This window comes from Rhinolophus sinicus, chromosome 17 (assembly GCF_057876585.1).
Source record: "Rhinolophus sinicus isolate RSI-liver-muscle chromosome 17, RSI-T2T, whole genome shotgun sequence".
Lineage (NCBI taxonomy): Eukaryota > Metazoa > Chordata > Mammalia > Chiroptera > Rhinolophidae > Rhinolophus > Rhinolophus sinicus.
Window position 1 is genome coordinate 15,803,283 of NC_142517.1, and position 20,711 is coordinate 15,823,993.

General features: G+C 39.0%; 1 protein-coding gene across 6 annotated transcripts in view; it reads left to right on the forward strand.

Annotated features, from left to right (window-relative positions):
• The window catches only part of APP (amyloid beta precursor protein), a 244,331-nt gene that overhangs the window by 127,768 nt on the left and 95,852 nt on the right, over positions 1 to 20,711 (forward strand). For all 6 annotated transcript variants that reach the window (XM_019729863.3, XM_019729864.3, XM_019729865.3 and 3 more), the window contains exon 6: positions 6,474 to 6,676. In XM_019729863.3, coding sequence (XP_019585422.1) covers positions 6,474 to 6,676 — 203 coding nt within the window. The remainder of the gene's footprint in view (positions 1 to 6,473; positions 6,677 to 20,711) is intronic.

The following is a 20,711-nucleotide window of genomic DNA, read 5'->3' on the forward strand; positions in this document are numbered from 1 at the left end:
ATAACAAGCAGGTGTCCTCTGGACTTCTGATAATTGGAAATGTGTCATTCACATGACCTTCACTAGCTGCAAGGGAGTCACGACACAGAATAGGTCTTTCTTTCTCTGGTCAAGGAAGGGATGGGAGTTGGGAATGGCTTTGGGGTAGCTTATGGACAATTTCTGCTATAGGATATCTGTCAGGAGAGAAAGTTAGTCAAATTCTTAGAGATCCTTTAACTGAAAAATTAATACCGACTACCAAAGGTGGTGGGCATGGAGGCTCCAAAATCCATGTTTTGACCCAGCCTGCCCTTGCTAGCCTGGGCCACAGATGAGCCGATATTGGCTGCTATTAAAGACTGTTCCCATTCCTGGATACACAAGTTAAATGAAGGCCAATGAAACATGACCAAGAAAGAGTGATTGTGGGGAATAAAGGTACTGGTACCTGTGGACCCTGTCATTCTTGTAGTTCAACCATTAAGTAAGACACTCTGCCTTGTATTTTACTGCAAACTGAGCAGTTTTTGCTCAGTAGAGAGAGAGCCTTTCTGGGAGGTAGGCAGGCAATGTAACTGTCATGGCCAAGCTCAGAATGCAAGTACAAGTCCAAAATTCTGGAATCTAGCACCTCTGCGAATTTCAGAGTTGGAAGGGACCTGAGAGGTACTATTCCCTCTGTTTCAGGATTTTCAAGTTAGAATCCTCACGTAAATGTTTTAGGATCTATGATTTCTCTATAATAAAGTTTAAAATTTACATTTAGATGATGATAATAATAATACCCACTATCTAAGAATTGTCAAAACAACTATACTGAAACTCAGTAGACTGCAAAAGAGAAATCTATGAGGATCAGTTTTACCTATAGTTAACAGATTCTAATACTACAACATTAAAGGTAGGTAACTTATTTTTTAGTAATCATCAAAACATGTCATGATTGAGCATAAAATTCATTTACAGAATATCTGAATTAATGATTGAATTAATTTAAAAAATAGGTTACTTAACTAACCGTAATTAGTGAGGCCATGACTGAAAGAGCTGTAAATTAAAATATCAGTACACACACAGACACACCTCATAATCATTTTTTTCCCTCAAGCCCCTCATCTCTGTGTCCTTATGGAATGGAGAGTTTGGAGAGGAGGTATATTTTTTTCAGATTTGGCGGCCCTGAAAATACAATTTTATCAACTAAAAGAGGTCTTACTCTCGAGCGTCCGTTAGCATGTTTCAGAGAAGTGAGACATTCATTACACCAGCAGTCTACTCTCCCTTTCAGTCCTTTTTACTGAACTGTAAGGTACATGAACAGAAATGTACATTTCACAGGTGTGGGGGAGGAAGAAACTTTGCTCTCCCCTCAAGGTTCTTTCTGCTGATCTAATGATCAAATAGACGAGACAGATTAGCAAGAGAAAATAACTAAATCTAACATAGGTAGGCATGGAAACCCCACATATAATACTTGAGAGAGTCAGAGGCTCCACATTCATGACAGAAAAGGAAAATGGGTATATATGACATTCTGAGCTTAATGTCACCTTGGGGCTTCAGAGGTGGGGGAGGTCATCGCAGGACAATAAGAAGAACAGATGTTCACTAATTAGAACTTTGCCCTGCCCTAGGGATATGTAAAAAGTCATTTTTGGTGCTCTTACCGTGGTGGGTGGAGGAAAAGGGAGCGGATGTTTCCCTTGAGCTGCAGGGTCTCAGTTGCCTGTAGCTCAAAACAGTCCACATAGCACAGAGACACATCTTGGGGTGACTCGTTCTGAACCCCTACACAGGTATACAGCTGGATGAATTTTCAAAATGGAACACAGCCAGATAGCTGACTATCAGGCTGAAACACCGCCTTGCCAGCCCCCAGACTGCCCTACCCCCTACCCTTTCCCTCCGTCACTAACCTTCCCACTTGCCACAGTGGAACACCCCTGAGTTTTCTCAGTGCTGAGGAATGCATTTTCATAGGTGATATAAATAGAATCAGATGGTGGGTTCTGTTTTGTTTTGTTTTGTTTTGTTTTCCTTAGCTCTCCTCATCTTGAAACGTTTACTTGGAATCGCAGCGAATAAGCTTCTTTTATATTTTCTCTCATTTTTCTGGCAACTTCTAGTTTCTTCATTTAACAGCAATAATTCCAAACATTGCTTTCCTCTGGGACACACTGTCTTACCCAGCCGTTGTACCCTCCATGTTAAACTGGCAACTGTAAGAGCTGGGACCGAAAGGAGAAGAACTGTCTGCCTTTCTTTCCTTTTTTTTTTTTTTTTTTTTTTTTTAATTTTCTTTCATTTTCTCTTTCTATTCCCAACCCTGGGTGACTCTTTCTTCCCCTTTCTAGACCAGCACATAAGTGTCTGAGCATCTTCCTGCTGACACTTGCCCCTCTGGTTTCCCCTGGTTGGTGGTTGCATTTTGGGAACTCACAGCTGTTCTGTTTTCACTCTCCCCTCATCACTGCAGTAGTTCAGGTCTCCTGATTGTCCAATTCACATAAACCATGGGAATCAGCTTTCTCTCTGCCATTTCCTCTCCTTTGTCCTACAAAGGGTAAGAAAAAAATCAGTCTTAGAGAGACTTTGGAAGGAGACAGCTTGTTTAGAGAATGCAAATGGTGAATTGTTTTGCATGACTTAAAACAAAAAGCAGTTAACACCGGTATGTGAATCAAAATTTCTCACTGTCTAAAGAGAATGTCAGGGAAGGCAAATGCAAGGGAATTCTATCAAGGTCAGATTTTATTTAGAAATACAAGGAGAATCACCTTCATGATCTAGTATATCCTTCACCTCCTAAAGTCTTGCATGCTGACACAAAATTTTATCAGCAGTGATTTATTTCCTCCTAGTAATGTCCCGTTGACCCTTTAACCTCCTTATTAAATTCACTTACTTCTGAGATGCTCAGCATTTTCAGATACCACCCTCATTCTTTAGAAGTGTTTCTCATGAGTGGAATTTAAAAGCTGTAAAGTCCATCTACCATAAATTGACAGACGCTAAAATGTGTGAATGTGACATGAATATTTTACCGTGTTCCCAATATTTTACCGTGTTATTTTGTTGTGAGTTGTTTGATTGTTTATTTTTATAAGAAAATCGCTTTATGATGCTTTATGACATTTCCCTAAACTGGCCCCTTTTTGCGTCTTCTTGCCCTGTGATCCGCTTTGCAAAACCTGGTCGCCTTAGTCACATCACAGAACAAAACTTGCCAGCAACTGAAGCAGAGGTGGAAAAGTAATATTCCCCCTTTTTGTCTTTCCCGCTGTTTATGAAAACTGATATTGGAAGTTGTAATGTTGGCATGTTTGGCATTCTTTAGGAAGAGGCAACATCATTAAAACATAACTGTGTGCTACTGTTTTAATAGTGTTCACATAAATAATTGGATTCATGGACATTTAAATTTAATTCTAGAAATCAAAGCTATGGTAATCAGGACCCGAGTTCTCTTAGGCCTAGTAATTTAATTCCTCCTCCAGCTGAACTATTATGTGTCTCTGTTCCTTGTTATTATGCCAGTAAATTGCTCAGGCAGATGTAGTGATGGATGATGGGCATAAAACTATTTTGCTCTTGTTCGTGGCTAGACGCATACCAGAATGCAGATCATTTTAAACACAGCTGTTATTGGAAGCACGTTTTCTGTTTGGAGCTGTAAGTGCAACATTCTAGTCATAACAGAGGAGGTGTAGGGAAGTTCCTGGGGGTGCCCAGGGTCGTGTTTGCACTGCCCCACCTGGAAGCACAGTGCTGTCTGAACCCTGGATCACGTACTTGGATCCTGTCACTCCGTACATGCCTCGTGACAGCATGCACGTTCATGGTTTCAGGAGAATACTGGTTTGATTTGATTTTTCTCCCTGGTTTTATCTGAATTTTCCGCTTAACTTGGAGAACTAAATAGCATCGGTACCTATGATTTTATTGACTACAGAAGAGAGCTTGCACACAGTAAATTGGCTGATGACATGCGTTGAGTCACCTTTATTCTTTTCACAAGTGGTATGACATTGAGATGCTATAGAAAAATGAGACAGAAGCAAACTGGGCAAATTTGGGGCATCAGAGCACCTGTTAAGTTTAGGCTTCTGTTGAGATGTTGACTCAGGTGGCAGATTTTGGTGCAAGAATTCGGGCAATCAAGAAATCAATGATTGCACCCCATTTATCTCTGAGCAGATGAAGGCTATACCATCTGATTATCAATACCAACGTTTTTTTCTTCCTCTTCTTCTTACCTACTTCGTGTGGAAATCAGTTTTCAAACGTAGTAGGTAAAGAGAACAGGTTTCTGTGGTGTAGAAAATCTTAAAATAACCAAATAAGGTTTTCTGTTTTAACGCTTCATTTATTAACACACTAATAATTAATTATTGTCAGTGTTTTTGTTTAATACATTTCTCCTTTGTCTTTTCTTGAGCCACATGCTTCACCCTCTTTGTGTGTTTTCACTCATTATCCCTTGTATCATATTGAATCGGAATCAGAGGGCTTCCCACTGGGGGTCGTACTTATCTTTCATATATTTATAGATCTTTCATATATTCAAGTTCTTTCAGTTCTGAGTTAATAAGGAAATTCTGTCTTGTGCTGTATGCACCTCGCCAAATATCTTTCCCTTTTTCGTCCTCAGCAAAGTTAGTTGTGGCTGTTCTGTGGGACCGCCAGTTTTTGAAAGCTTTTTGCCGTCGTCTTTTCTGTCTTCCTACATGATGGAAATCTGTTCTGTTTCCCTCATATGTTAAAAATCCGATTTCCTAGACCCTGCCTAACTCACACTAGCATTCCATGGAGGTCGTGTCTGACACAAACTCTCCAGGTTCCTCTCCCTTCTTCCTCAATAAGCCTCTTGTAGGCAAGAATCAGCATTGAGGAGGAAGACTCCTGTTCTGTCTCTTTTTTCAGGGGAAGCGTAAATGTCAAACCACTGCCTTCAGTCCTGTTGCTATGGTGCCCCTTGTCAAATAAAGACCCTGGCAGATACTCCTGATATGTTGAAATCTTCTTCCACATCTAGCTCTTTTTCCTGTCTTGGTTTTGTCATCCAATCAAGTAAGGATCATCTATTTCTCCTGTCTGGCCAGGTGGAATGGGATATACTTTCATGACTTAACACTTTTCCAGTTTTCATTTATCATTTTTCAAATGCCCTTGACGACGTCTGCTCTAGCAGGTACATGATTGCCATAAAGGATATTTTACTAGAACGTTCTAATGTTGTTCCAGACATGCCCTTTTTTTGCCATCCAAATTTGCCAATTTTTTACCACCATGCGTCACTTTTTCTGATCCCCTCTCCAGTTACACTGTGACTTACTGGCTATCTGTTACCAGTAGTCTCAGCATTGCATAGTATTGCCCTGGTTCTCTGAATATTGTTCCGTGACCACCAGTATCAGCATTGTTTCGGACCTTGTTAGAAATGCAAACCCTCAGGTCCCATCCCAGACCCACTGAGTCAGAAACTCTGGGCCTGGTGCAGAGTGATCTCTGTTTTAATAAGCTTTCCAGGTGATTCTGATACTGTGAAATTTAAGAACAACTGAAATACCTGATATTCTGCAAAACTTACACAACTGGTAAGACCTACAGAACTATCGTTTTAGTAGGCATGACTGACCACTGGGTACTACAGATTTATTGAAGCCAGTTTCTTCTTCCCCCTCCGTTTCCAGTTTAAACTTTCAATAGCAACATCTGAACCAATTTCCACCTACTCTTCCTGAGTATTTACTATGCAGATGCTTCATGGTATTTCCATGTACATTATGAGAAGTCATCCCTGTAATGCATCCCTGTAATACTCATATTGTTGTCCCCCACGCCCCCTATTTAATAGACTTTACTTTTTACAGAAGTTTTAGGTTTATAGACAATTTGAGCAAGAAGTACAGAGAGCTCCCCACTACCCCGTCTTTCATGGCCCCCACCCTCCATTTCCTCTGTTGTTAACATTTTGCACTAGTATGGTACATTTGACCCAATTGATACATTAACTAAAGTTTGTAGTTTATGTTAGAGTTCTCTTTTTTGTATGTTCTATTGGTTTTGACAAATGTATGATGTTGTGTATCCATGGTTACAGTATTTTACAGAGTAACTTTACTGCCCTAAAAAAATCCCCTGAGCTTTGCCTCTTCATCTGTCTCTTCTCACCCTGAACCCCTAGCAACCACTGAACTTTTTACGATTTGCATAATTTCGACTTTTTCCAGAATGCTATATAGTTGGAATCATGGTATCCTCTGTTTGCAACTGCATAAACTAAGAAGAGCTGTGCACAAAGGTAGAAAGTTGCGGACCGACTGAGCTGGGATCATACTCTAACCCACTGGCTTTTCACGCCTTGGGTGTGTGTTCAATTTAGTGCCACGTTCCCATTCAGATTTCCAAAATTCCTTATCGTTGCTTTTTTCTCCTTTCCTGAAACTGGTTGAAATGACTGTTACTGTTACTTCTCTTTCCTGCTCCAGTGAAGACAAAGTCGTGGAGGTAGCGGAGGAGGAGGAAGTGACTGACGGGGAAGAAGAAGAAGCTGAGGATGATGAGGACGACGAGGACGGTGAGGAGGTAGAGGAAGAGGCTGAGGAACCCTATGAAGAGGCCACGGAGCGAACCACCAGCATTGCCACCACCACCACCACCACCACAGAATCTGTGGAAGAGGTGGTCCGAGGTAACCCACTGTGGGCTGGGATAGTCTTTCTCAGGAAAAACGAAAACATCTTAGCAGAGTTTGAAGTTTCTATCTAGCCTTCCACCACTGCCTTCCCAACCAAAAATAAAATTCAAAACAATTCTTAATGCTTGTTGAATCCTTTGGTTAACAAGCAGTCCAACAATTCAATATCACACGATGTGAAGTCCCGTTCTGTACCTTGTGCGGGCTGCTTAGCAAATGCCAACTTGTTCTGCTACGCGCCACCAAACCAGGTGTCGTGTCCTTTGACAAAGGCTGGATTAGGTAGGTGACCTGGGTATTCATTCCCCTGGCGGTGGGGATGTCTTATATTCCATCGCCTGTTGCCTCTTCCACCACATACGCTATGAGTTCCTGGAGGGCAAGGACTGGATTTTAGTTAGTATCGTGCCTCAGAGAAAGTTCAATTAAATCTTAGTTGAGGAAGTAGTTGCAGTTAGATTTCATTAAAGAAGAAGGATATTTGGTGAGTATCACATTATTTTTTTGCTGTAAGATTTAACTTGGTTGATTTGTATTGCCTTTATTTTATCGGGGAAGGGACAGTGCTTTCTTCGAGACGTAGATGTAGTGTTAATACCTTAAACTTTCTTTTTCTGTTTAATTAATGCTCCTCATGGGAATGTTGTGAACTGAATGAACTAAAAGACTTCCCTTTTTTCTCAATGAAACAAAGGCAAGCATTTGAGTTTACACTTTACAACCAAGTGTTATTGTAACAACTAGTGAATTCATGGGTTGATTTTCTTTAAGGGTATTTATGTGTTTTACAGGGAAAAAAAAAAAGATAGTCCTAGGATTAGATTGAATTAATATGGAGGCACTTGGTGAATTTCAGTGTACTACAAATACTTTTAAAGTCTACCTACAAATGTTATAACAATGTAAGTCTTTCTTTCACTTTTATTACAGTAAAATTATTGCAGCTCTGTTGTTAAACTGGAGCTTAAAATGGGATGCTTTCTCTGCCTCGAGATTCCTAATGATCACTGTGGTATCTTCTCTTCATTGCATTTTTATAACTTTATTGATGTACAATTTACATATAAAGTTCACTCATTTTAAGTGTATAAGCGTGTGATTCAGTGGCTTTAATAAATTTACCAAAGTGTGCAGCCATCACCATCATCCAGTCAGTCCTAGAACATTTTCATCATCCCAATAACACACACCATTGACCGTTAATCCTTGTTCTCACCACCAGCCCCAAGCAACAACTACCTACTTTATGTCACTACAGATTTGCATTTTCTAGACATTTAATATAAGTGAGGTCATATATGGTGTTTTGGTGTCTGTCTTCTTTCACTTAACATAGTGTTTCTGAGGTTCTGCATTTCTTTAACTTTTAAAACTGAGATTATTCTGAATCGAATGCTCAGAATTCACTTAAAATCCATTGTATCACATAGTCTTAAAAAAAAGATACAGTACATGATGGATGGTTTATCATTCCCTACTTAATAACTTCTTATTCAATTTAGCACATAAGTGCTTGTGTAAGTAGATATACATGTAAGTAAATGCACACTTTGAGGCATTGTTTTTAAATACCTATGGAATCCTTTCCCAGGGCATTTTTCATATGCCTTATAGGGCCATCTGTGACAGATGTGGCCAAATGAACTTGTTAGCTTCAATTTTCCTAGCAGGGAAAGACATTTTTCAGGGCTTTTCCTTTTGAAATCTAAAAGGCATGTGAATGCAAATTACAACAGCTAATAATTTGCAGTGGGGTTGACATTCTTGTGATTTCCATCAAGACAGCTGTTTACACAATGATCAGTGTCCACTTTTCAACATTAGCTTTTAATGTTGGTTTAAGCCATTTGCTAGGCTCAGTGGATTGTATGATGAGAACACACAGGATGGCTGATCCTCATGGATGTGAAAATCTAGGAGGAAAGAGAAGTCAAAGAAATACAAAGTCATCTGCATAGTAAGAACAACAGGCCCATAGCCTACTTCAAAGAGTAAGAGATTGATTGGAGAAGGCATTTGAAGTAGAGCTGGAAGGGCTGTGTCATGTCTATCGCTGGATTTTGTGATAGGGTATTTTAGAGCCTGGAGGAATAGTAAAACCAGTATGATGCTACCAGAATATACATGGCATGCAGCATGCTTGAGAGACAGCATCAGTCCAATATAAAGTAAGCAGACATTTTGCAGAGTAGTTACAAGAAATTAGGTTGGGACTAAAATGTGGAGACCTTTAAGCCAGGCTGGCAAGTATGGACGTTGACTCAGGGTGATGAATTCAAGACCTACTATGTGTTGAGATTTTTCTGGTAGAAACAATGAAGAGCTTTTGCTTTGACGTTACTGCTATTGAGGGGGGTGTGGGTGAACAGAAAGTGAGGTAACTCATGTATTTCAATAAGAGGATGCCATATAAACTTAAGCCCATAGTTCAGACCAAGACAGAATTCTCTTGGCGCTAGTAAGGTCTTGTTATGTTCTAAATTAAGTCCAGTTCTTTTTGCTTCAGTTTTCTGTAAATGTACCATTATTAGACAGTAAGATAGAACTTGAGGGACATATATACGTGACAGTATATTCTATAGAAAGACAAAGGCCCTTAAAAGAAAATTCCGTTACTATAAAAATCTCCAGGCTAGAGATACGAAAAAGAAATAGCCTTAAAAGATAACAAATTAATGATGTTGATGGCAAGAAGAGGATGAAAGCGACTTTCTAAAAATACATACCTGGCAGCCATTTAGAGGTCCCACATGTTAATGCCAGAAATAGAAGAGCTTTTAGTGGAAATTCATCCACTCTCATCTAAGACTCCTGAAATGGGCAAAAGCTACAACTGAGGCAAGTCTTTCTGGGAAAAGCGGCCTAAGAAGGGAAACATGTTACCATAACATATCAGAGAGCGTTCCGTATTCCCAGCTAGTTCTAATATAGAAGTAGACGATTTAGATGCCACCATTAAAGGGACCAGCTATATAGAGCCCTTTCCCTCCACGAAGCCCCGTTTCCTTCCTTCTTTGGTATAGAAGGTGAGTTATGGGCCTTTCCTGATGAAGAGCAAAGGCAATGCTAACTTTGTAAAACTCTAATTGCAAGTAGCCAGCCCCTGCACGGAAAATAAAAATCAGAAGTGACTTCCAAGGAAGAGATAATGAAAAAAGACTTATAATCTAGTTTTCAATGTTAATGTTTCAGTGCCCGAGAGAAAATGTGATTTTCAACCATACTTAATAAGAAAATTGTTTTTTCATTACCAATATATTGCTACTAATATGAGTCTTTAATGTGCTTCATAAGAGAAAACGCAATACTTTTCTGAAATTTAAGAGACATCAGCAGAGGGAAGAAAAATGTAGGACATTTCAGTCGGGTCATAAAATTTCCAGCCATTTTGTATTAGCATCAGTGACACCAAAGTGGAAGGAGTCAGTTTTAACAGTGTTATGATTCCTGTAGAGAAAGGTATTGTTTGAAAGTGAGCTCACTGAAGCATCCATCTGGCTTCAAGGTTCATTGTGTTGGGTTGTTAAGAAAAACTTGGATATGGATCCAATGGGATAAGCCAATACTAATTTGAATACAATAGTATATTTAGACCCTTGCTCCTAATTTTCTGTGTTTTGGGTAGTGAATACTCTTCATAAACCCCAGACAGCAGGATAATTTCTGACCCAACCATGTGGTCTAAATTAATTATACATGAGTATTGTAGTAAATGACATAATCTTTGATTTAATCTAGCCAATTTGGTCCATCCAGAGTAAGGAACTCTGTTTTTCCGCTTATGTTCATTTGTTCAGCAACTGTTACTTATGCCCCTGCTGATGGCTAGGCTCTCTGCTGCTATGGCAGATGTAATGGGGGGGGTTGGGGGGGGGGGTTTAGCTAGTACTGTGTTGTGGCAGATTGGGCTGGAATTCCTGGGTTTTCAGAATCACCACCCCCTTGCTCTTTAGGATAGTAGTTCTATCTTTTAATCCTTGTAACTGTGTTGTGTAGTAGAAAGCTTACTTCCCCATGTAAAGCCAAGACATCTAAGGCCTAGAAAGATTTTGTTTAAATTGCCCAAAGCCGCAAAGCTGGTAGTGGTGAGGATTTGGACCCAGATGGGCCAGGGTATTTCTGTGACACTAATGTCAAAATCTTCCTTGTCCTTTTGTTTATAAATACACACTGTTTCAGTTTAACCTGTGCTTCCTTATAAATGTGTAGTCCTTTGCTACAGGCATATAGTCATGTTACTATGTTTCACACTGAGCATTGACTAAACTTTAGAATTCTTATTTAAATAATAATCATCCAGAATCAGCAAACCCCATTTGTTTACGTGTTATCTACGGCTGCTTTCCTGCTACAGAGGCAGAGTGGGGAAATGGCAGAAGACACCACATGGCCTACAAAGCTGAAAACGTGTACTATCTGGGCCTCTATAGAAAACCTCTGCTACTATTAGGGAGAAAATATGAAGTTCTTTATGTTTCAGATACTATCATACCAAGTTAATGTCATTAAGGTAGCTTTATTATGGTTAGCGGCAGACTAGTATAGATAGCATTTAAGAGAGAATTTTTAGTAATTGTATGGCGTTGGTCCAGTTAAGTAACCGTGGTAAGTCTGTTTGTTTCATATGTATGGTACAGAGGCTAATAGGATGTTGCGAGTTTATTGCACAAATTACTTTAGATGATCCACGTTAGGTACTTGACACAGTGCTTGACATATGCTGTTTTAGTTCGTTTTACAAGAATAGGCTGCCCACAGTTCAATCCTGGCTCTACAACTTACTAACTGGGTAGATTTGTATCAATCAAACAAACTTTTAGCCTCATCGCTTCCCACTGTAAAATGGGGTTTAACAATACCTTCCTCGTTTTAAGCATTTTGTGAAGATTAAATCAAGTTATTTACTGGGAAACAGTAGTTACTGGTAAGTACTCAATTAACAGGGTGCTTTGGTTGTCATGGTTACAGGCGTCATTCGGATCCTCCAGAGAACTAAAGCTTACTACCAATTAGGAATGCTAAAGATAACAGATTGCCATCTTAATTATAAAAAGCATCACTGTGACATATCTGTACCTACTGGTATAATAGAGGTGATGCTCCTAGACCTATTAAGAGTGAAAACCAGCTTAAAATCTGTTTCTGGGTCAAAATGTTTTTTATGGATGTATATTGTGTAGTAGGATATCTGCAGTTAAATTTTATGTCCCGCTGAAAAGTGAACCAAGATAGTATTAAATGCCACTGCATTTCAAAAGTGTGTGTCATTTCTTATGGGTTATTCGAACCTCTTGGAAGTTCATCTATTAAGTGGACAGAGACACTGAGGTAGGTGACTCTTTAAGCATCACTTATGATGATGACGTTTAAAAGTCTGATCTAAATGTTCCTTGCCTTGGGCTAGGTCTAAACGCCACAGAATGGAATTATTGTTTTTCTCCCTTTGGTAACCATCAGTCTGGGAGGAAGACTATGGGATTTTCTACTGGACCTTGCACCAGTGCCGACTAGACAGTCCTAGGTACTGGCCATTGCACTGGTGGCTGGGCACACAGGCATATGGACACGGCGGGCGCGCTCAAGTTGCTTCCAGCTATACCTGCACACTCACTCCTAAGGAAAAACAAGACTCTCCGACCTCACTAGGAAGGAATTCTGGCAGCACGCCAGAGGGAAGTGCTTGGCCTTCCACTAAGGCATTGCCGAGAAGTGGGCATTTGAGTGATTTTTAAAGGAGAATAGGGATTTGCCAGTTAATGGGGCACCAAATAGAATGACTCATAAATCAGTGGCTGGCATTGATCTCAAGGATAGAAGAACCAAAGCTTAGTCTAATTCGCACATCTCTGATGTTACCTGTCTGTAATGGATGTGACACAAGGTGTCCTGTAATTCACTAATAAGATTCTTGCTTATCATTCATATTTAACATTTCACAGCTTTGGGGGGAAACTGTGAACGTGACTTGCTACGAACATGAAAATATACACACATTCTTGTGTTGGAGGCCTCAGTGCAGTCCTCCGCCCCAAAACGTATTCAAAACTCCATGGTATGTTTGGAAACACAGTAAGAGGATAATGGGTCCCCTTTCGAGGAAGACTTCACCTCTGTGTTCTAAGGGCCACTCCTGTTCCTGCACCGGAAAGCAGCATCCTTTCTAATGATGTTGAGAGGACTAGTGTCAGCACCAGGCCTAGATGGAACAGGTGGCAGCCTGTTATTTTGTAGTATCCGATGGCATGGCAGCCATTGATTTTGAGGTGTTTGGTGTACTCTTTCATAGAGGCCAAGTGAACCATGGCACGGAGACACTTCTTTCTCGTAGTTTAGTGGTCCCAATTTAGAAAGCCCACTCAGATACTTAAGTTATTTAAAAGTTGAGAGTGAGGAACAGAGCCATGTAAAAAGTTGTGTGTGTTTATACATTTATAATTTTCTATTTTTTAGTAGAAATTTTATTGAGATGCAATTTGTATGCCATGAAGTGTAGAATCAGTGGTTTAATATATTTGCAAAGATCTGCCTTGTCACATAGAAAATTTAGTTTTCAACTTCATTTTGCTTGAAATAGTCCATGACTAGGAGTGCTTAGTTACTTTTCCTCTTCCATTTCTATATTGTTTTATTTGTGTCAAGGTACTTTAATTTAATGTTAGAATAGTGGAAAGAAGCGTCTCCATGCCATGCTTCACTTGGCCTCAAAGAGTACACCGAACACCTCAAAATCAATGGAATAGTGGAGATAAAATGCTAAAGAGATTTTAATGCAATTATGCCTGCATTTGTTAAAAATAAACATTTTCAGTCCAAATCAATTAAAAGCCAGAAAGTGGATTTTTACGGATTAGTCTTTCTCATGTCTTTTCCCAATCAGTTGGCTGTTCAAAAAGTATGCAAATGTCTCAGACACAACAATTGCATGTATGTACACAATGAAGAGTTGGCAATTAGGGAAGAGAGATCAAACCTAAGGAAAAAAATCTAGCAAATAAGAAAATAAGAGAGCTGTTCATGAAACATGCATGTCATCGTTATAGGCATACCTTTTTACTATGTATTTACAAGGTCTGACAATTAACGTTCACAAACTCATCCCAGAAAAAGTGCTCCATACCTCATTTCTGAATATCACTACAGTCACCTTCGAAGTACTCCCCTTGCAAAGCTGTGCACCAATGCCAGCGCCTAGTCCACCCTTCAAAGCAATTTTGGAACTCTTTTTCTGGAATGGCCATCAGAGCTGTCGTCGTATTACCCTTGATGTCCTGAATGTCATCAAAATGTCTTCCTTTCAATATTTCCTTTATCTTTGGGTAAAGAAAGAACTCGTAGGGGGCGAATAGGGAGGGTGTTGCAATACAGTTATTTGTTTACTGTCTAAAAACTCCCTTACAGACAGTGCCGTGTGAGCTGGTACATTGTCATGATGCAAGAGCTGTGAATTGTTGGTGAAAAGTTCAGGTCATTTTCGTCTAACTTTTTCATGCAGCCTTTTCAGTACTTCCAAATAGTAAACTTGGTTAACTGTTTGTCCAGTTGGTACAAATTCATAATGAATAATCCCTCTGATATCAAAAAGCATTAGCAACATCGTTTTGACTCTTGATTTGGACTGGTGGAACTTTTTTGGTCGCGAAAAACTGGCTGACTTCCATTGTGCACTTTGACACTTTGTTTTAGGGTCGTATTGGTACACCCATGTCTTATCACCAGTGATACCATGGCCCAAAACATCGTCTTAACTCTTCCCACAGTTCTTAGCAAACTTCGACTCTCCTTTGCTTTTGTTCATCAGTGAGCTCCTTTGGGACCATTTTTGCACACACTTTTCTCATGCCAAGATTTTTAGTTAAGATTTTCCTAACTGTTTCTCTATCAATGTTTACTTGGTCTGCTATGCTTCTCACAGTTAGCCGACAATTTTGACACACAATTCAATGTATTTTTGCAATATTTTCATCAGTTCTGCTCATTACTGACTGCCCTGACCCCTCTTCATCAGTGACACATTCTCTCCCCTCAGAAAAACGTTTAATCCATTTGTACACTGCCATTTTCTTCATGGCATTATCCCCCTAAACTTGGACTAACAAGTCCCTGATTTCACTTCCACTCTTACCAAGTTGAACAAGAAATGTAATGTTTGTTCGTTGCTCTAATTCAAACTCAGACATTCTCACAACAGCACACAAAAACACGCAACAACAATAATGAACGCCACTCAGCAAGACACTACCACACGTCAACACAAACACAGCTGTGAGGCACTGATATACCAAGGTTATGAAACCTTACCGAGCTGTTTGTACAGTGCTGCCGATGTAAGCATATGGGGATAAGTTCATGAACTTAATTGTCAGACCTCATATGTACATTCCTCTTAATAAGCCAAAGTCTATGCAGCTTCTTCCTAATCCTTTCCCTCTGGTCCTTAAAATCACATTCTAAAGAAAGTGATTGAATCTCATATATCTCCTTTTGACATTTCAGCAGCACATAAAACATGGTTCATCACAGTTCTTCTCAAACGTTAATGTCCATGCATGTCACCCAAGGCACTTGCTACATACGGATTCTGAGCCCATAGGTCTGGAGTGGGTCCTGAGCCCTGGGTGATGCTGGCCCTACTGGTCCTTGCACGGCACTTTCAGCAGTGGTCTCCTAGTGTTTCGTGACCTCCATTCTGTGCAGATGTAGGAGGTGGAGGCAGGGAATAAGAAACTGAAAGGGCAAACCATCCTTCTCTATGGTGTTCTTAATATAATATCAGGTGTCACCAAGTGGAAAAGAATCCTGATATGTCTACCCACCAAGCCATTTTGTAAAAGTTCAACTGTTAAGACCAAGCAAATTAGAAAACTCTTAGAATTTACCTACCTCTCTTATTGTTGCTAGTTTCACTTGTGCCCATTTCTGCTCATGTGTGGTATACCCAGCCGACTCCCATTAGCCTGTAAAAGCTGACTATTAAAGTATTGAGGAATTTGGTGAGCCACGACCATTGGTAGCTTGAAATACCAATGGTGGAAGTACTGACTCCATGGAAATCAGCAAACACTATAAATCGGAATGTTTGGTTTTTTTGTTTTGTTGTTTTGTTTTTTCTGGAGACATCCAGTTTCCCAGCACACCCCGCCTCAGAGTCAATGAGAAAAATTACTTCCTCTTACTTCCACCCAAGGACATGACATCTTGTCTTGTTCAGTGTTTCGCGCTTCTTGTAATATTGTGTTGTGCTTTAGACTAGCCACACAGCTCAGAGAAAAACAAGTTTATTCCCATAACAAACAGGAAACAAAGTATCAAGAAAAGTCATAGTGGTGCCCTTTTGTGAATGCTGGGCAACACCACCAACATAAGAGTACTGATTACTCTAAATCAGGGGTGTCCAAATTGCGGCCCGCGGGCCAACGGCGGCCCACCATCCACTTTTAATTGGCCCGCAGCAAATTCCAAAAATATATTTAGTTTACTTAAATAAACCAGGTGAGGCAATACGTACTTCACCTCGAGTGAGTGGCCCGGCTGTTTGTGTATTTTACCGCATATGGCCCTTGGTGAAAACCGTTGAAAAAAGTTTGGACACCCCTGCTCTAAATGCTTTACAAGTGCATCTCCTTTACGTGCCATTTTATAAATAATGTTTCATCGTGGAGGGATGTGAGAATAGGGTCAGGTATAATTGGAATTAGAGACATATTGGGTAGTTTTAGAGAATCAACACAATTCAGTAAACTACAGATATCTTCTAGAGATTTCCGTAACAAATTAGCACCTGCCGTTTCATACTGAGTCAGTGATTTCATTACTAGCACAGCTGTTCCCATCATTTGTTTATATATTTCAACTCATATTGGAGGCTGACATGAGATTTGTCATAAGACTTTAGTTGAAGCTTCCTTGCCTAATTTTACATGCCTCTATTTAGTAAAATATGATTAGTAGGTAATAAATATCTAATCATTTGTTGCCATGATCAGAGTAATTTTCTATTAGACATGTTTTTCAGTGACTACTTGCTGATATTTGCAAGCGTATTATAAATTCTCTTTTGCATAAAAAGTACATGTATCTGTGGTTGTGAAAAATACGTTGTTAAAAAATAATTAGATATCTAGTATATTGACTTTTTAAATTTTTCTTCCATAGAAATAAAGCACAAATTTATCTACTTAATTCCTTAACGGAATGTAAGATAACTTCTAATAACTTAGGCTCATGAAGTGTCACCTTATTGTCATATTTAGAATCGTAGCAATAACTTAATCAGGCTGAAAACTAAAGTTATATAAATGGCATTGAGGTCATTTGTTTTCATTTTTAACGGAGTGAATGTTTAGGAATATATGTCAACATTTATGTGATATATTAAAGATAAGCATATTTAATAGATTTGAACACATTGTTTTCATTTTATTTTACTGTTAATATTAAACAACTGATTGACTGTGAGGTCAAACAATATTTGTCTTCTTTCATTTGCCCTTTCTACTCTACTTTAAAAGAGCAAAATATGTAATCTTTAAATCAAGGAAAGTAGATCTATTGATCTACTTAGCTTTTTAAGAAGGCATTATAATTCTTGCACATTTGAAAGTGGGATTTTCTCCCCATCCTAGTTGACACTTTCACAGCTATCTTTACACTGAATTTTTTTAAAAGGTGTAAAATTAGCATTCTAACTTTGATAGTCCACCAAAAAAAAAGTGCTCCAATTTCAAATCTATTTTGAGTTAATTTTTTTGTGATGAAGCATTATTTTTCAAACAGTGAATTACATAATCGCTTATATAATGTCGGGAGCTCTAGCTCTGCTGCTATCTTGTGTTTGTACAATATTGATTTATAGCAAATGGAATTTAGTGTTGAAACCAGCACAAATCTCAGCAAGGATCTCCCTTACGAAGATGAAAGACATACGGAGCTTTTATTTCATAATATAAACTTTCAGACTGCTTTGTGTACACTCAGATTTCAGTTTATTCAATGGTCTTTTGTCTTCAAGGGTGAATAGAGCTGTTATAAAAGAAGAGATAAGCCTTCCTTCCCTGACAGCAGAATTCAGCTAGATGAATATTAGGAAACCAATTTGTGATCTTAAACATTTAAGAATTAAATATGAATAAATAAAGGTTACCGTTTCATAGATGTCCATGTAATTCTGTGCCTATGTTTCTGGCTAACTTTAAACATTCTCTTTGAGAAATATTTCTGCTTCTATGATTCTAGGCAGATTATCTCCCTCATTATTACATGTAACACTTACTTTGAATAGAAAGAAAGGTGAATTGGAATTTAAAAGACCAGTTTAACAAATGATTTCAAAATGTGAGTTTTTCATATATTATTATGTTAGGTTTTGAGAAAAGAATGAAGATGAGAAAAGGAAAATACAGTTTTGATTTTCACATGAATTCTGTGTGAGGTTGCAGTAATAAAAGGTCTAATTTTATATGCTCTACATTTTAATGGATGATATTACAATTTTCCACTGAGTGGTTATAGTATTCAAAATGACACATTTTTCACTGAATTTTTTAGAGATTTCCATAGATTAGGAGGAAGAGATTTTTCTATTCAAAAAAATAATGTAAACATAAGCTTTTAAAGTTTCTTGAGGTTTCTTTTCCTCTGAATCTAGTCATGCAGCTTATAAATTATATATTTCAGGACTCAATGCTTTAAAACACTCCTACTTGATTGGAGTCTTGATTAGGTAGATTGCCTGGTCATTTTCCATTACTAGGGAGGAATTTAAAGGAAAGTTTCTCAAACTGAGATTTATAGGCCTTTTATGGAATTACTCTGAAATGATAAGAGATTCGAGGAAAGAGACAAGGTTAGAAATCGAAGGCAAATTGAACTCCCAGCATTCCTCTTATATGTTTTTCAATGTGTGATTTCCCCCCCCATTTTTTGGAGATGCTTATAGATTCACATGCGGTGAAAGAATTAGAACAAAGATATCCTGGGTAGTCCTCACCCAGTTTTCCCTGTCTCTAGTGTAATATCACAACTATGAAGCTGACATTGACCCCTTAACACTTGTTCAACTCATGTATGTGCTGCTTCTCCTTTCTTTAGAGAGACCTCAGCCACCTCCTTAATACTTAGTAATACCTGTATAAAAGCATTAGCGTAAGACTTCCCCAGTGCTCAACCTCTCCCAGACAAAGCAGAGGTTCTCTTTTCAACTACATGGATATTTTTTCTGAAATGATGAAAGATTAGAGAAAAGGTCAGTTTGACCTCGCCACATGCCCTTCCATTGAGTAAGAATATAGTTATGAGTGAGAGATGAACAATGATCCATTCCACTCAGAGTCTCCTCTGAAATCCGCTTTACTCCTCTAGTCAGAGAAGGAAAGTGATGGGCAGGGCCAGTTTGATGGTTGATCTGCAATGCTGGTAATTGGAGGGATTATAATGAGATACGCGTTCTTGCCTGTCCAGGCTGGCTCTGGTATGGGGCAGCAGATCAGAACCAGCTGGATAGAGTGATTGTCTCTGACAGGTTCCAAAGTGACAGAGACACATTCTTACCCCTGTTCTTCTAGGTTCACGTATGTCTACTCCCCAACACGTTATGTATTTGACATTACGTTATCATATACTGTTATACCAGCTGTAACCATATTAGGTTAAATATCCTTTTGTATGTGAGTAACATGGGATTGATTGCTATGTCCTACCATGTCCACATACATCAAAGTCATGAAATTATTTGGGGCTATTCTAAGTCAGTTCAGCAGCCCCGATAATGTCAGGAGAGCCAACAAAACATTCTGCAAATGGACAGTGCATCACTCTTTTCTTTGCCTTTTCAGATTGATGGATAAAGACTCTTATTGGAGACTCCAACAAAAATTGTGTGTCTCATGTAGTTCTTTCTATTTGTTGATTTATAAATGGATTTTGAGTCCTGAATGCTTTTCTTGTTGATTGGGGCTCTGTAAATTAGCAGTAACAAAAGGTTTCATAGCCATTTAGATTGAGGCAGAAGAAAGAAAAAAAAAAGAATGTAATTTAAAAAAACAATGTGCCATTACGTTCCACTCTTGGTATAAGAAAACAGCAATATATTGTAACCTCATTTAAGTTGTGGACTGGGAGGTTTTGCCTTTATCGGGAGTAAGAAATTGTGACTGGGATATACAAGGGCAAAGATCTGTTATGGATTATATCCTTTGATCATCATTCTTTCATCCCATTACTTAACTTGCACCCACCTGGAATTCTACCACTTTTACTTAGTACATGGGAGATATCATCCAGTCATGTTTTCTGCCCCTGCAGAGCTGTGATGTATACTACGGGGACTGTGGCAAATAAGTGTCAGACCACACGTATTTGGTGCCGTAAGTGGTATGAATTGTGCGCACCAAGTGGAAGCTCAGAAGGCACCGTTGTCTTGCAGTCTTGTTGGAATAGTAAGCCTGAGGAAGAGATGAACGAGAAGTGTTATCATGTCTTAGAGAAAAGAAATCGCACGTTACCTGAACGTGTACAAATTGGTGAAGGAGATACAGAGAAGGAGGGAAAAGCCAACCTGTGTTTACTTACTACCTAGAAGACAAGGTCTAGGAATGGAGATAGCTGGTGGTTGTGAGTGTCATATACTCCACATCTGGGCTTGGTTTTTAGCTCTGCAGCCCAGAAGCTGCCTTGTCAGTAACTCAGAGGTGATCAGACCCCCCAAAACTAACTTACTCTATATAAGTTAGAATGCTAGTTCTTTCATTTGGAGGGATAAATTGAATTGCCTAGTGGATGGGACACTTGTGTCAACTGGTTGGCAGATTTTCATCGTACTGGAGGATTCTTTGCAAAAAGCAAACTAAAAACACATTGTAGCTTGGCGAGCAAGGACTTTCAAAGCAACAGTATTGAATGAGATGATTTTAATTATGGGTGACATTGGACTTGATGCTCCTGGAACCAAATGTTTCCATCTGAAAACCATCTAAAGAAAGCCAGAATGATCTTAGATAGCTGTTAAACTGGGCATTTCTCCTGCAGAGAGTCT